This window comes from Orycteropus afer, unplaced genomic scaffold, assembly GCF_000298275.1.
Source record: "Orycteropus afer afer isolate SDZICR_OR568_19922 unplaced genomic scaffold, OryAfe1.0 scaffold00045, whole genome shotgun sequence".
Taxonomy (NCBI): Eukaryota; Metazoa; Chordata; class Mammalia; order Tubulidentata; family Orycteropodidae; genus Orycteropus; species Orycteropus afer.
This window is the reverse complement of record NW_006921632.1, coordinates 615,251-631,577: the sequence shown is the minus strand read 5'-3', so window position 1 is coordinate 631,577 and position 16,327 is coordinate 615,251. Positions and strand designations below refer to the sequence as shown.

At 40.3% G+C, this 16,327-nt stretch overlaps 1 protein-coding gene across 1 annotated transcript in view; it reads left to right on the top strand.

The window, feature by feature from the left end:
* DIP2B (disco interacting protein 2 homolog B) overlaps positions 1-16,327 on the top strand; it is a 303,697-nt gene that overhangs the window by 125,449 nt on the left and 161,921 nt on the right. The window contains exon 2 of the mRNA XM_007937807.2: positions 7,996-8,067. Coding sequence (XP_007935998.1) covers positions 7,996-8,067 — 72 coding nt within the window. The remainder of the gene's footprint in view (positions 1-7,995; positions 8,068-16,327) is intronic.

The following is a 16,327-nucleotide window of genomic DNA, read 5'->3' as shown; positions in this document are numbered from 1 at the left end:
GACGGCACATAACAACAACAACAGTATTTAAATTTAAAGCCTTAAAGTGATTTACGTTCATTGTAGAAAATACAAGCAAGCAAAAAACAAATAATAACTGGAACCAATCTATAATCTTGCAAACTGTAACTACCAAACCAAACCAAACTCATTGCTGACTCATAGCGACCCTTCCTTGAGTTTCCAAGGTGGTATCTCTACGGAAATAGATTGCCCAGTCTTCCTTCCTAGGAGTGGCTGTTGGGTTTGAACCGCTAGCCTTCTGGTTAGCAGTCAGATGCCTTAGGTACTACGCTACCAGAACTCCCAACCTTAGCTAACCACTGCTAATATTTTGATAGATAAACATCTAGATTTTTCTATGCATACATGTAGTGCCTAAGGCACTTGACTGCTAACCAGAAGGCTGGAGGTTCAAACCCACCAGCCACTCCTTGGAAGGAAGATGGGACAATCTACTTGCGTAGTGATACTGCCTCAGAAACCCAAGGAGGGGTCGCTATGAGTCGGGTCCGACTTGACAACACATAACAACAACAACAACAACAACAATACATATGTGTGTGTAAAAATATTATTACTCTAAAAATTTTAATCATACTGTGGAAACTATTTAGTATCTTTTTTCTGTTTGTTTTTACTGTCATGTATTGTGACCATCTTATCATGTTAGATTATGTATATCCAAGAACCATTCATTCTATTTTGTGTGCTTGGTGAAAGTTTACACAGCAAATTGGGTTCCCGTTTAAGAATTTCTGTACATCTTGTTTAATGACATTGGTTACATTTTTCTCAGTGTGCCATCATTCCCCTTCAGGTTGTTCTGTTTCCATTAATTTAGCTTCCACTCCCCTTTTATCTTAGCTTTAGAGTAGATGTTGACCATTTGGTGTCATATAGATCTTTTTTTTTTTTTTTAATTAGAGAAACAGTATTCTTGGATGATGTTGTTTTTTTAATGAGCCAATCTGTTATTTAGCTGAAAGGTGATGACCTCCAGGAGTGGTTTCAGTACAAAGTTTAAAGTATATCTCAGGGTGATAGCCTGAGGGGTTTCAGTAGTTTCTACCAGTCTAGCAAGTCTGGCTTTTTTTTAGAAAAATAAGAATTTGTTTAATCATGTCTAGGAAGTATCTTTAACTGTGCCCCCTGTGAGCTTTGTTATACACTCACTACTCATTTATCGATATGATTAGGTTCCAAAGACCATGTTGTTCTGCAGAAATGGAGGATGACCACATCAGATCACAAATGTAGGATGATTAGATTATTATACAACTGCCAAACCATTGAGAATCATGGTCTAGCCAAGTTGACACATGACCTTAACTATCACAGCCAGTGTTACTCTTGCCTCACGTCTTGGTGTTCACACTAGACATACATTGTTAATGCACAGAATAGTCAGATAGTAGATTTTTTACTGTGGTCATAAATTTGAAATGTTAGGTAATGAGATAGCTGGTGAGGAGGAGTAGGTGTATATATGAATGTATATGCAATGCACACTAAACGTGTATACACAGGCCTACAGGTATATCTGTACATGATACATATACCTTCTGTACTCATGTATGCATGCATATTTGCCTATGTAACCACACACATACTTTTTGGTTGTTATTGCTGTTGCTGCAAAATGTAATATGTTAAAGCATTTACCAATAACGTCTCTTATTCTTGTGTACCTCTTAGTGTCATCATTTACCTTGGTCAAGTTGTATATGCTTCACATACATTTGATACAGCCTTTCCTTCCCATCATCAAGCATAACTGGTGTCTACTGTGTAGAGAGTGATTCCCCCTCTCTCTTCCTCCCATCCCAGGTAACCACCAAAGAATGTTGGTTTCTATCTGTATACTTATTTTTGTCCTTTTATAAAAGAGGGATCATACAATATCTGCCCTTTTGTGGTTGACTCATTTCATTCAGCATAATGTCTTCCAGATTGGTCCATGTTATGGTTTGCAGATTCTTCATTATTCTTTATAGTATTCCATTGTATGTCTATACTATATTTGGTTTAGCCATTTGTTTTGGTTATCCAAGGCTGCTCTAACAGAAAATACCACAAGTGGATGGCTTTATAAATAGGAGTTTATTCTCTTACGGTTTCACTCACTTCTGTTGGGTTGATTCGACTCATAGTGACTCCTCCTTGGGTTTCCTAGGCGATATCTCTATGGATGTAGATTGCCCTATCTCCCTTTCGAGGTGTGGCTGATAGGTTTGAACCACCAGCCTTCTGGTTAGCAGTCAAATATCTTAGTTACTATGCCACCAGAGCTCCCTCTTACAGTTTAGGAAGCTAGAAATCCCAAGTTCAAAGTGCCAGCTTCAAAGTGCCAGCTCTAGTGGCTGGGTAAAGGCCCCTTGACCTTGAGCTTCAGCTCTGCCTCTTGCTTCTGGCCCGCTGAAGCTGGAGGTTTCCTCTTAACTCAGGTAGCCGCTGGCTGCTAAGGCCGACAAACCCAAGGTCAACAAATAAATGGACAATTCCACCCCTTGTCAACTTGGCACCTGTACAAATCTTCATTGGGTGGCACCTGTACAGATTTCCTTCATTAGGTGGCTACCTTTACCCCATTGGGTTAGCAGGCCCTGTTCCTCTACCTCTTGGGCATGGCAGCCCTGCCCCATCACTCTTGGGCAGTGGCTATGGCCCCATTTCAATGGCCCAAATGAACAAGCAGCCCCACGAACTCCAGAACCAAGTTAGTGATGGTCTGGCTCTTTGAAACCTAGGAGGCTGTGGTGGTTCCACCCCCAAAGGCCATGGTCCAACCCTTGAGGCTGAGGCAGCTCTGCATCCCGTTTCCTTCGTCTCTCAGCTTCTACCAATTAATTTCTACAGGCAACCCACTCTGCCAGGAATCTTCCCACCCAAAAGGCACTCAGCTTTCTTGCTCTGTAGACTGGTAAGGCTGTTGCTGTCTCATGCCTCATGCCAGTCTCTTGGCTCTGCTGCTGCTATCTCTCATGTTGGTCTCTCTGCTCTGCTGTTGCCATCTCTCATGCTGGTCTCACTGCCAGGTCTCTTTACCGGGATCTTGGGTCAAGGGTGCACTCCACTCCTGTTTCCATATTTTAGGTATCTGTCAGAGCAGCACCTCACTCTCTAGGTACCATTTTCTGTTTTGGTTACTTCATGCTGCTCTGACAGAAAATACCACAAGTGGGTGGCTTTCGCAAAGAAGTTTATTCTCTTATAGTTTAGGAGGCTAGAAGTCTGAGTTCAGAGTGCCAGCTCTAGGGGCTGGGTCAAGGCCCCTTGACATTGAGCTTTAGCTCTGTCTCTTGCTTCCAGCCCACTGAAGCTGGAGGTTTCCTCTTAACACAAGCAGCTGCTGGCTACTGGGCTCACAAACCCAAGATCAACAAATAAAATGACACAGTCACAAGATTACCAAACAACGTGGCAGGCCACTAGTTTAAGTCCAGAGACAGGCCCACGATCAGCAGACAACATGGCAGGCCACTCACTGATGACTCAGCCAAAGGCAGGATCCAAGCATGCCAAAAAGCTGCAGAGACCTTTCTCAAAACTTCTCCCTATATACTGGAAGCAGACCACATCCCTAAGGCAGCTACTCAGTTGCTCCAGGAGATTCCACCGTGGAGTTGATTACCAATCTCATCATTGGGAATAACTACATCTAGCTGCCCAGTCACTCTGAACCGGGCCCAACCAAGTTGACACATAAGCCTGACCACCACACCGTTCATCCGTTGATGGGCACTTAGGTCATTTCCATCTTTTTGCTATGGTGATTAGTGCTGCAGTGAACATAGGTGTGCATATGTCTGTTTGTTTCACTAGATCCCTAGGGTGTATACCTAGGACTGGGATTGCCACATCATAAAGTGTTTCTACTTGTTTTTACAGGAAGTGCTATACTGTTTTTCATAGTAGTTGTACCGTTTTATAATTCCACCAGCAGTGGCTAAAGGTTCCCATTTCCCCACAACCTTGCCAGTCAGTGCCATTTTTGAAGGAGTGAGATGATATCTCAAACCATTCATTCTTAATGAAAAAATAATCTTTATTTTTGAGAACATACAAATCATACAGGAATTTCTTTTTAAATCAAACTCTGTTAAAGTATTTAAAACAAAGGGAAAATGCCCCTTAACCTTATCCCCCAATGCTAAACATAAATTTGATATATAGCCTCCCAGACTATTTTCTATATATACAGAAACATTTATTTCTTTTCTTTTTTTTTAAAAAATTTAGATCATACACTGTCTACCGTTCTGCAGCTTGCCTTTTTTACTTGATATGTTTTGGCTGTCTTCCTGTGCCAATACATTAGGAATAACTGCATATTATTCTGTTATAGAGATCAGAGTTTCTCAGCCTCATCACTGTAGACATTTGGGGCCAGATAATTCTTTGTTGTGGGCTGTTCTGTGCATTATAGGATGCTTAGCAGCATCTCTGGCTTCTACTTCCTAGAGGCTAATAGCACCCCTTCCTCCAGTTGTGACAACCAAAAATGTCTCCAGACATTATCAAATCTCTCCTGGGGAACAAAATTGCCCCTGACTGAGAGCCACGGATGTAGAGGTCTATAATTTATATATTTTGATTGCTTATAGTTTTTTCACTACAAACAGCGGGGCAGGCAATATCCTAGTACTGATGTGGTGGTTAAGTTCGTGTGTCAACTTGGCTGGGCCTGGTTGAGGGGCTGGCAGCTGAATATAGTTATTCCCCATGGTGAGACCAGTAATTAACTCCATGGTGGAATCTATTGGAGCAGCTGAGTAGCTGCTTTGGGTATCTAGTCTGCTTTCTGTATGTAATAAACAGCTTTGGGAATAGTCTCTAGCTTATGGCACACTTGAACCTTACATATAGCCATGTCATTATTCAGCAGCCTGCTATGCTCTGCCGACCTTGGGACTTTCAATGGACTTGAATTAATGGCCTGCCGTGTGGTTTGGTAACATCGGGACTGTGCCTTTTTATTTGTCAACCTTGGTCTTGTCAGTCTCAGCAGCCAGCAGCTGTCTGAGTGAAGAAAAGCCTCTAGCTCCAGTGGGCTGGGAGCAGGAGGCAGAGCTAAAGCCCAAGCCTGAGAGGCTTTCACCCAGCCCCTAGAGCCTGGCACTTTGAACTTGGACTTAAAGCCTCCAAACTGTAAGAGAATAAACTCCTGTTTGTTAAGGCCATCCCATTTGTGGTATATTCTTGCCGGAGCAGTACTAGGTGACCGAACAACTGATTTTTGTGTTCCTGTGTATTATTAGAATAAATCCTTAGAAGTACAACTTCATAAGCAAAATTTTGGTAGAAATTGCCAGATTACTCCAAAAAGATTGTATCAATTCATTTTTCAACTATATCCTGATGATTCCAAATCTTTTCTTTATCCTGAGTTCTAGATCCATCTCTCCAGCTGCTGATTGAAGCTTCCTCTTCTGTGTCCCACAGGCATGTCCTAAATTCAACTCTTGTCCTTTGTGCCCACCAAAAATGCACCTCTTGGTTATTTCTCTGTCAGATATTATAATAACTATCTACTTGGTTGCTTAAGCCAGACACCTTCTTCTCCACCCCACGTCCAGTCTGTCAGCAAATCCTATCCAATTGTCCTCCCTAATGCCTCTCTTAATTCCTTCACCTATTTCTATCTCTTCTACCAACCGCTCTCTTTAATCCAAGCCACCAGCTCTTGCCTAGATGACTGGAGTAAGCACTGAGGCAACAACTAGTCTCTCTGGCTTCTGATCTTGGTTCCTATCAGACCATTCTCCCAGTAAGAGTAGACTTGCCACAGGGCAGATCTGTGAGTGTTACTCCCCTGCTTAACCCTTCACTGGGCCCTGCTTCCTCTCTAGCCTAAATATGATCTGTCAGATACTGAGGCCAACAGCAGCTGGCATTTGTCACCTTTGATTTCAAATTTCTTTGATCTTCAAAATATTCTTTTTTTACCCCATCAATTGATTTAATAATAAGTAAATGTTATAAATTTGAATTATACAGAATTTTGACTTCTTTCTGTTTTATGTCTTGGGAACGTATCAGACTTCATTTTACATAAAGTTTTTCTGATTAAAAAAATATATGTATTTTGGAAGACAGTGCTTTACTGTGTCACCTCATCACATGCATTTACTTCCCCAGTTTTGAATTCATCCTTCTCCCTTGATTGAGCTTGCACCTCTGCATTTTCTTTTCCTTTTAACCATGCTCTTTACCCATCCATTTGCTGCCCTTTCTTTAGTACCTAGAACATTTGTGCCCACTTTTGCCATACATTTCTCCCCTATTACTCAGTTTCTAGTTACAGTATTTATTGTATTACTTTGTGTGTGCTTTGTGGGTACTTTTTTACTTTACCTGGAAAAGACAGACATGTATTCAAATAACCTACCACCAGTTATAGAACTGTGCTCCGTGCGGTTTTCAGTGAATGCTTTCTTAGAAGTAAATCTTCTTTCCTTTGGTGGCCTCACACCTCCAACCTTTCAGTTAGCAACTGATGACATTAACCTTTCACCATGCAGGGAGTCCACACAGATAACACAAACTAGTAAACCTAGAGGAGAAGATGTGGGAATTCCAGCCTCAGTTTCCAGCCAAGTTGGTAGGGTGCAGAAAGACCTTTTATTTTATTTAACATTCTGTTGTGCTTTAGGTGAAAGTTTACATAGCAAATTAGTTTTCCTAATCAGTAGTACATACACAGATTGTTCCATGACATTGGTTGCAACGTGTCAGCACTCTCCCTGTTTCCTCCCTGTGTTCCCCATTTCTATTTGTCCAATTTCCTTGTCCATCTTTGGTTTTAGGCAAGTGTTGTTGCCCTTTTGGTCTCGTATAGTTGACTGTTCTGAGGAGCACATTCTTCACGGGTGTTGTTTGTTTCATTATCCTGTTATTTGGTTGGAAGGAGGCCTCTGGGAGTGTCTGCAGTTTCAGGTTAGAAGGTTTTCTAAGTTAGAAGTCCTTGAGGGTTCCTTTGGGCTTTTTCTGACCAATAAGTCTGGTCTTTTATTTTTAGCTTTCAATTTTGTTCTACATTTTTTTTAAAACCCCATTCTAACCAACACCAGGAGCTCTGGTGGCATAGTGCCTAAGGCATTTGACTGCTAAGCAGAATGATGGCGGTTTAAACCCACCAGCCACTCCACGGAAGGATGATTGGGCGATCTCCTTCCATAGTGACATCACTTCAGAAACCCAAGGGAGGGGTCGCTATGAGTCGGATCCAACTCAATGGCAGTGAGTTTGGAAATAATCAGGACCTTCTGTTGTAGTCTTCGTCAGAGCGTGGTTGGTAGTGGTAGCTGGGCATCATCTAGTTCTTCTGGTCTTAGGTTAGAGGTGGTTGTCAAGGTTCAAGTGGTCCATTAGTCCAGAAGGACCTTTTAAATATCCCATCCTGTTGACTTCTCCTCTTAACTAGACTTGATTTTATATGGTTCTAGGATTGCCATGAGTTAGAATTGACTTGATGGCCACAGGTTTGGTTTTATTTGTGTGTATATATATAATTTTTGTGTGTGTATGTGTGCTTGTGTGTGTGTGTGTGTATGTATGTGTATATATATATATATATACACACACACATACATTTAATTGAGCATCTTGCAAGTCACTTGTTCTCACTTGGGTCAGACTGAAACTTTGGAGAGAAAATCACTGTCTACCAGCTTTGCAGCATTCCCTTTTTGGATATCTTAAATGCCAAGGAAACTAGGGGCAGCTAGGAACTTGGAAATCCCTGTCATGGTATGCAGTATATTGCTATGCTAGATTTGGTTGATTTAGGAACATGCTCTACAGTTTCCCACAAGAAGTTAGCTCCCAGCCTGTGGGAAGTCACACATAGCAGAATCCTTGGCAAAGAACCATACATTTCTCCCATTCTATGTGTGGTATTCCTGTAACACTCTGTAATTAATTTTATTTTTACAGTGGACGACTACAAAGTCAGAATAATGCATAGCCTATTTTTGTTTCCTGCTATTTTAGGGGACATCACACAGAAGGGATATGAAAAGAAAAGGTCAAAACTCCTGTCTCCTTACATCCCACAGACACAAGGTAGGCAATGAGAAATGGTTTTAACTTATTCAGTATTTTTAATACCAAAATGCTGCTGTCTTATAAGAGATCTGTCTTTTGTTTGTTCCCGTTTTTTTTTTCCTCCCTTCCTCAGCAGAGGTAGAGAAAAAACGGAAGGAAAGAAAGGAGGAAACGAATCCTAGTTGCACATCTGCTGTGTGGTGCTGCTGTTGTCGTTAGTTGCCGATAGGCACTTTTAAAATGCCCAAGGTCATCAAATCAGTTATGCAGGGCTTGGGTGATAGTGTGTGAATGATCCTGTGCGTAACTGAGATGATTCAGTGGCAGAAAATGCCAGGCCGTGGAAACTCTGCAGCTTGTTGATGCCTGAGCATGGACTGTGATGGAGAGGTGCCAGAAGGGTGATGATGAGAAAGGAGGACAGAGTCAGTATTGCAAGGCAGCCCACAGATTGAAGTACTGGAGGATTTAGGGTGTAAGAACCCGAAATAAACTTTTTAATTAATTCACAGCCTGGCTTACTTCTCTAAGGAGACTGGCATGTTCTTTACGTATTAGACAGCCCTCCATCACTTGGTGCTCGATTCCAAAGAGGCTGCTGTATCCTTTGCCTCTGGGCACAACTATCTCTATCTCATCATATTTTTAAAATTATTCAGATTCCAGAATTTCCTATGATGGCCTGTTTTTCCATTCATCACCTTTACTATAAGGAATTTTTTCCCTATTTCTGATCTCTCCCCTGCAGTCAAAATCTGTTTCCATAAGCCTGTCCTTTGTGGAGCTAACTGCTTTTATTGCTGGATTATCAATAGCATAAGGACTTTGTATTCCTCACTGTTCTAATGTGAGGCTTTGTACATGGTAGATAGTCTGTAAATATTTGCTGAATGAATAATGGGATAAATGAATGAATAATTGTGATAAACTGATATATTTCACTGAGGTTTTTGTTTCCTGAATTATTATCCTTGGAAATCCCTCCATTTAAAAGCCAGTAGGTCAGTACAGTGACAGCCAATTTAAATATCTTAATGAAGAGATGGATGTAGAAATGAGAAAGAGATGGAAATTGTGCCAGTGGCAGCTAAGGAAAAGCCAGCTTTTGCTGAGCAAGGCATTAGAGTTGGGGGCCCCCTGATTGGCTGCTTAATTATGGATCTGGCCTCTGAAGGCCCAGAGATTACTTTAGTCACTGTGTGCAGAAGTGAGCAGATCCTGAGAGAATAGCTCCATAAGAAATCTAACTTTATAAAAGACCGTGCTCTGCTATCTGTTGTCATTCTACATAGAAATTCAATCATGTTCAAAAACCAATTACCAATTTACTCTGAGAAGTCAGTGAGATGTACTCAAGTGTGCATGGTCAGTGCATTCTTGTCCTTGAGCAGGCCTACATGGGGAACCAAATCGTAAGTAGAAAGTTGCCTAATGAATATGGATTTGACGAACCAGTCATGTAATTGAAATAGGCCTAGAGAATGTGATATATCCATCTCACAGTAAGGGTGATCTTGCAGGTGATCTGTCTCATAGGGAAATAGAGAAGAGCTGCCATTAGAAGACAGTTCCTTCAGCCGGATGTCAGATTTGCAGCATCTGTGCCCATCATGTGTATCCCCTTCCTTCTAGTTAAAAAGGTGTACTGTCTGTCCTATCCAGGGACAGTCCTTGTGCTTCAGGCCCATTCCCTTCTCTCTTTTCAGAAATTTTACACTGTATCATCTAGTGCACCTAGGAAAGGGCAATGGGAACAGTCTACCTCAGGGGCAAGCAATAAGGGGTACAGGGTCTGTAGAAAATATTAAAATAATAGTAATAAAACCAACTAAAAGCTGGTCTGCTTTTTATTAGCACTATGTATAGCAATTCTAAACGCTGTCAGTAATAAATTGCTCCTCCTGATGAAGCGGACGGCTCCATGGCCCCCTTGCTACGCCACATAGTCTGGTATCACTCACTCCTTCTCCACCAGATCCCTCCCCTCAGCAATTTGCTGTTCTCACTACTGCCCTATTTAAAAACTGAAAATCCTCCCTTGACTTGTTAGCCACTTCCATCTCTATTTCCCCTTTGTAATCAGCCTGCTCAGAAGGACTGTCTATGCTTGCTATCTCTCTTTTTTCAGCCTCTTCTCACTTCTTAAACCCATTCTAGTCCCTCCTGGAGCTATCAGTAGCATTCAGCACTCTACATCTTGAAACACTTCTCTTGAAACCCTCTGCACATTCTCTTCCTCCTCTTTTGCTGCTGCTCTTGATCATCCTTGCATTCATTCTCCTCCATTAAATGCAAGGCAAGGCCTAAGCCTTCTTGACATCTCACGTTGTATCAGTGGTTTTCAAATTGTAGCCTGTGCCAGACTCCCTGGAGGGATTATTAACACAGATTGCTGGACCCTACTCCCAGGGAACAGGAGCCATGGTAGAGCAGTGCTTAAGTGCTTGACTGCTAACCAAAGGTTGGTGATTCAAACCCACTAGCTACTCTATGGGAGAAAGATGTACAGCCTGCTTCCATAAAGATTACAGCCTTGGAAACCCTACTGGGCAGTTCTGTTCTGTCTTACAGGGTCACTGTGAATTGGAATTGACTCAAGGGAAATGGGTTTACTCCCAAGGTGGGGCCTGAGAATTGGCATTTCTGTCAAGTTCCCAAGTGATGCTGAGTTTGCTTGTCCAAGGACCACACTTTGAGAACCAGTGCTGTATATCCCTAGATTATTTTGGCCACACCTGCATCTGTAATAAGCATTTAAATGCAGGTAACTCCCAAATATGTATCTTCAACTCACATCTCTCCTGAGATCCAGATCTTTAGATCTAACTGCCTATTTAACATCTAGACTTAATCTATCTTAACACCACCAACCTTCCCCCAATCAAAACAAAACCCAACAACATCCAACCTACTCCTTTGCTAGGTAGTGTTGTGCCTAAGGCACTTGACTGTTAACCAGAAGGCTGGTGGTTCAAACCCACCAGCCACTCCTCGGAAGGAAGGTTGAGCAATCTACTTCCGTAGTGATACTGCCTCAGAAACCCAAGGAGGGGTCACTATGAGTCAGGGCCAACTTGATGGTACATAACAACAACCCCAGTTTAATAGAACTCACATACATAGGCCCAACAAGTTAAAGACTTAAAAGTCATCCTCCTCCTCCTTCGTTCCGCATCTCTTGTCTGTCAGCAAGTCCAATCAGTTTTCTGTGTCTTCTTAAGCCAGTTTTGGTAAGTTTAATTTTTTGAGGAAAAAGTTTTCAAATTTATTGGCTAAGTTACAATATTCTCTTTATTTTAAAAATCTCTGCTTTGTTTATATTGTTTGCTTTTATCTTTTCTCTTATTTTCTTCATCAGTCTTCCAAGAGGTTTTCTCTTTTCAAAGAACAAAGTTTTGATTTTGTTGATCTAGTCTAGTATATCTTTATTTTCTGATGAATATTTCCTTCCTTTTACTCCTATTATGATTATTCTTTTGTACTCTTTTTACATTTCCTGAGTTGTGTGCTAGATTTTCTGTCTTCTTTCTTAATATAAGAGATTTTAATTTCACTGAGGTCAGAAAACCTGCCTGGACAAAATCAAGTGTTCGGTATTTGTCAAGACATGTTTTATAATCTAGTATGTGGTAAATTTCTGTAATTATCCTATTGTACTTTAATTGTTGATTAGCCGGCTCTGGTGGCATAGTGCCTAAGGCATTTGACTGCTAACTAGAAGGCTGGTGGTTCAAACCCACCAGCCACTCTAGCGATGGAAGGTTGAGCAATCTATTTCCGTAGCAATACTGCCTCGGAAACCCAAGGAGGGGTCGCTTTGAGTTGGATTTAACTCGATGGCAGTGAGTTAGTGAGTTTTTTTTTTGAACCAGTTCTGTGTCCATTAGCTTAAACTAATTAATTGTTTAGAATTTGGTACTGGAAGAGTAGAGTGCTACTAACAAATACTTAAAATGTGGAAGTGGTTTTGAAATTGGGTAATGGGCAGAGGCCGGAAGAGTTTTAAGGTGTCTAATAGTAAAGGCCTGGATTGCCATAAAGAGACTGTTGGTAGAATTGTGGACGTTAAAGGCAATTCTGGTGAGGGCTCAGAAAGAAGTGAGGAGCATTGTAAATTTTGGTCAATGACATGAGACAAAGTATATGTGAACTGCTGTATGAAAAGTGAATTTACTCTGTAAATCTTCACCCAAATCCTAATTAAAAAAAAAAAAAAGAAAGAAGTGAGGAGAGTTATAGGAAAAGTCTCTGTTGTCTTAGAGAATGCATATGGATGTTAAATGTGCTTCTGGTGGAACTTGAAAAGAAAATGATGAACATGTGATTGGATAAAGGAGGAAGGGGGATGCTTTTTATGCAGTGGCAAAGGACTTGGCTGAATTATGTTCAGATATTTGGTAGAAGGTAGAACTTGTAAGTGATAAGCTTGGATATCTGGTTGATGAGATTTTGAAGAAAGATCTTGAAGGAGCCATGTGGTTTCTCCTTGCCACTTACAGTAAAATACAATAGGAAAGAGATGGATTAAAAACAACTGTACAAAATGACAACAGAACTTAAAGATTTGGAAAATTCTGTGTACTAACTAAGGACATATGTCCTGGAATGCTCACCAGGATGTGGCGGCACAATTGTTTGAGGGCCTAAGTCTGTGACTCGTGAATCGAACAAACTGCTACAGCAGAAAACCCATCAGTTTAGATTGAAGGGGACAGAGAAAGAGCAAAAGAATAGAGTACTGTCTCCCTCTGCATTTCTAAAGGCAGGAAACAAGCCAAAAGAACTACCTCTCTTGTCCTTCAAGAAAAGAAAAAGATCATCCCTGGAGCAGTTTGGAGGTTTGCAGAATTTTTAGAAGGAGCATGTCTAAAGTCTCACCCATATTTGATTTAGATGGGTCAGAAGATGAGATTTTGGATTTAGAGTTGATTTAAGACTTTCGGGGTGAATGTTTTTGCATGTGGCAGGGACATAAATTTTGGGGTATCAAAGGGTGGGATATTATGGATTGAAGCATGTCCCTCCAAGATAAGTGTTGGAAAGTCTAACCTCTATGCTTTACAATCCCATTTGGGAATGGGTTGTCTTTGCTATGTTAATGAGGCAGGACTAGCGTAGGGTGTGTCTTGAGCAATCTCTTTTGAGATATAAAAAGAGATTAAACAAGTGAGCAGAGTATGAGATGGGGTAAGATAGATGCCAAGACACATGGAGATCTCCAAGGAACCAGGAAGCAGAAGCTGAGAACACAGGAACTTTCCTCCAAAGCCAGGAGAGAAAGCTTTCCCCTCAAGCTGGTGCTCTGAATTTGCACTTCTAGCCTCCTAAACTGTGAGAAAAAAATTTCTTTTAAAGCCGTGTGCTTGTGATATTTCTGTTAAAGCAGGACTAGTAACTCAGACAATTGTGTTGGTCAGATCTTCTCTAACTTTTTGACTACTTAATGTAACAATTCTGATTGTTGTTGTTATGTGTGTAAAAAAAAATTAATTTTGTCAATTTTGCTTTATATGTTTTAGTGTTACGTTACTAAGTATGCACAAATAATAATTATTATATCCTCGTAAGGAAGATTGGGCAATCCTACTTCCGTAGTGATACTGCCTCGGAAACCCAAGGAGGGGTCGCTATGAGTCGGGGCCGACTCGACGGCACATAACAACAGCAACAACAACATGTCTGCTTCATGAGTTCTTCCTTTTGCTGTGTCTTTGTCCATAAGTATACATATTTTTATCCTAAGGCACTTTTTCTTTATTTTTTTTAAATCTAAATCTGTTAGTTGCCGTTGAGTTAGCTCCCACTCATGGCAGCTCTGCGTAAAGCATAATGAATGTTCTGTGGTCTTGCCCTGTGCTCACGATCATTGACATGTTTTGAGTCCGTTGTTGCGGCCACTGTGTATTTTGAGCGCTTTCCCATGGAGGGGCTCATCTTCCAGCACTTTAGACAACATTCTGTTCTGATTAAAGATCTTTCATTGGCTGATTTTTAGAAATAGATGGCCAGTCTTTCTTCCTAGTCTGTTTCACTTTGGAAGTTCCACTGTAACCTATCCACCACTTGTGTACCTTCCAGCATCATGTTGTCGGCCCTGACTCATAGCGACCCCTCCTTGGGTTTCCGAAGCAGCATCTCTACGGAAGTAGGATTGCCCAACCTTTCTTCTGAGGAGTGGCTAGTGGGTTTGAACTGCCAGCCTTCTGGTTAGCAGTCAAGTGCCTTAGGCACTATGCTACCAGAGCTCCTACATCATGTTGTTGTTGTTGTTGTTATGTGCCATCGAGTTGGACCGAACTCAGCCACCCCTCCATGGGTTTCCAAGGCAGTGTCACTACTGAAGTAGATTGCCCCATCTTCCTTCCAAGGACATCATGGTAACGTGTAAATCACTGTAGAATAATAAACTAACAGACATATAGTGGAAATCTAAACATAATCTGGAGTTAGTAGGCATCTGAATTCCACTCCCAAACATAGAATGCTTTAATGTTGATCACTACCACTTTCTACCTTACATTGTAGTGCCACTTTGTTTACATAACCCCCCCAAAAATTATCATATAGTTAGCCTTAATACCCATTTATTTTTTACTGTTTCTATTTACATCTCATTCCTTCCTTTCATCTTTCTGAAGTATATCCTTCAGTAGTTACATACTTTAGTGAGAGACTTAAATTCTCTGTCTTGTATTTATCACTTTCTTTTCCTACCTTTGTTTTTGAATCTTTGTCTTTCTCAAAAAGGGATGGATGAGATGTGATCTCTACTGTTTAGAAACTGTAGCAAAAGAGAAGGGATTACTTTGCTAATTTACCGCATATATCTTTGTAGATTTAAAAAAAGGCATTTAGTTTTTTTTTTTTTTTTTTAAATGACATTGGAAGCAAGTTTAAAATGTGTGAAATTATATTATAATCAGATATGGAATTATATGAAATTAAAGTAATTATAACGCTTTGGTAGGATCTTCCTGTTTCTTCCTGAGAGATTCGATTTTTTCTAACTTGTTAGATTTCATTCATCCCCAATTATGAGGTGCTTGGTTGTGAAGGTGCCCACTTGAGTGCAGTTTATAAAAGTAACATTCTCCCTATTCTCTTTTGAAATAAAAACTGCAACATTTGTGTTACTACAAGAATTATGAATACATGCTCCTAGAAACAAGCAATAGATAACTTCCATTTCTTCTTTCTTACAAATAAATGGTATCTATAGTAAATACAGGGTAATATAGGGTGGCACACAACAACAAAATAAATACTGTTTTTTGCATGTAGATTTCCACCCATACTTTATCACTTTATCAGGGTTGCAAGTTATCAACATTAATATGTTTGTCTTTACCACAAAAGCATCCTGATCAAAATTCTACATTCTTAATGTTTATCTAAAAATTTAGATTATCTAAAATTTAGTGAATGACTTTCAGTATGGAACTGATTTGATTAATTGGGTTTCATGTTTATTATATTTTAGGAATATCTTTTCTCAAATCTTACATATAACTCTTTAAAATATGACTTAGAAAAATATGGACAATAACAGAAGATTGGAGAAAGTAGTTAAAAATTAAGTAGTGGAAATTAAGTATGTAAAATTTTGGCTAATATTAAGCATAGTTTAACTTACTAACAATACAGGGGTTAAGTTACTAAGTTTCTGTGTGTAACAAAAATCTGATACATCAGAATTACCCTTGGATATCACTTAAACCTCTCAGCATTAGAACTGATCATTGTTTCTTAAATGAAACAAAAGCCAAACTTCATCTAGTACTTAAGGACCATGCTGTTGGAAAATCCTTATCTTTATAAAGATACATACTCCTGCTTCAAGATGCTACTACCATGAGAGGAATGGCAAGTTTGTCTCTCTCATCTCATACTTGCTCTAAGCCAATGCTCACTGAAAGGAGTAGTTAATAGAGTGTCTTTCAGTGGTTGGAAGTTACTAGAGTCCAGGTCTAAAGCTTTCCCATATGCCTCAATTTAGCAGACTTCCAGGAAGAAGGGACCAGGAAATTAACTTTCTCTTTAAGCGTGGCCCAGAGATGACTTTTCTTTTTTTTTATTTTTTATTTTGATTTGGGTGAAGATTCACAGAGCAAATTTACTTTCCATACAGCAGTTCACATATACTTTGTCTCATGTCATTGACCACAGTTTACCACAATACAACAGCTCCCCTCCCACTTCTTCCCCATAATTACCTCTTCCCAGTGTCCATCCCTCCATACTCTCCTGCCCCCTGAGCTGTCTCCCTGTGCATAAGCAA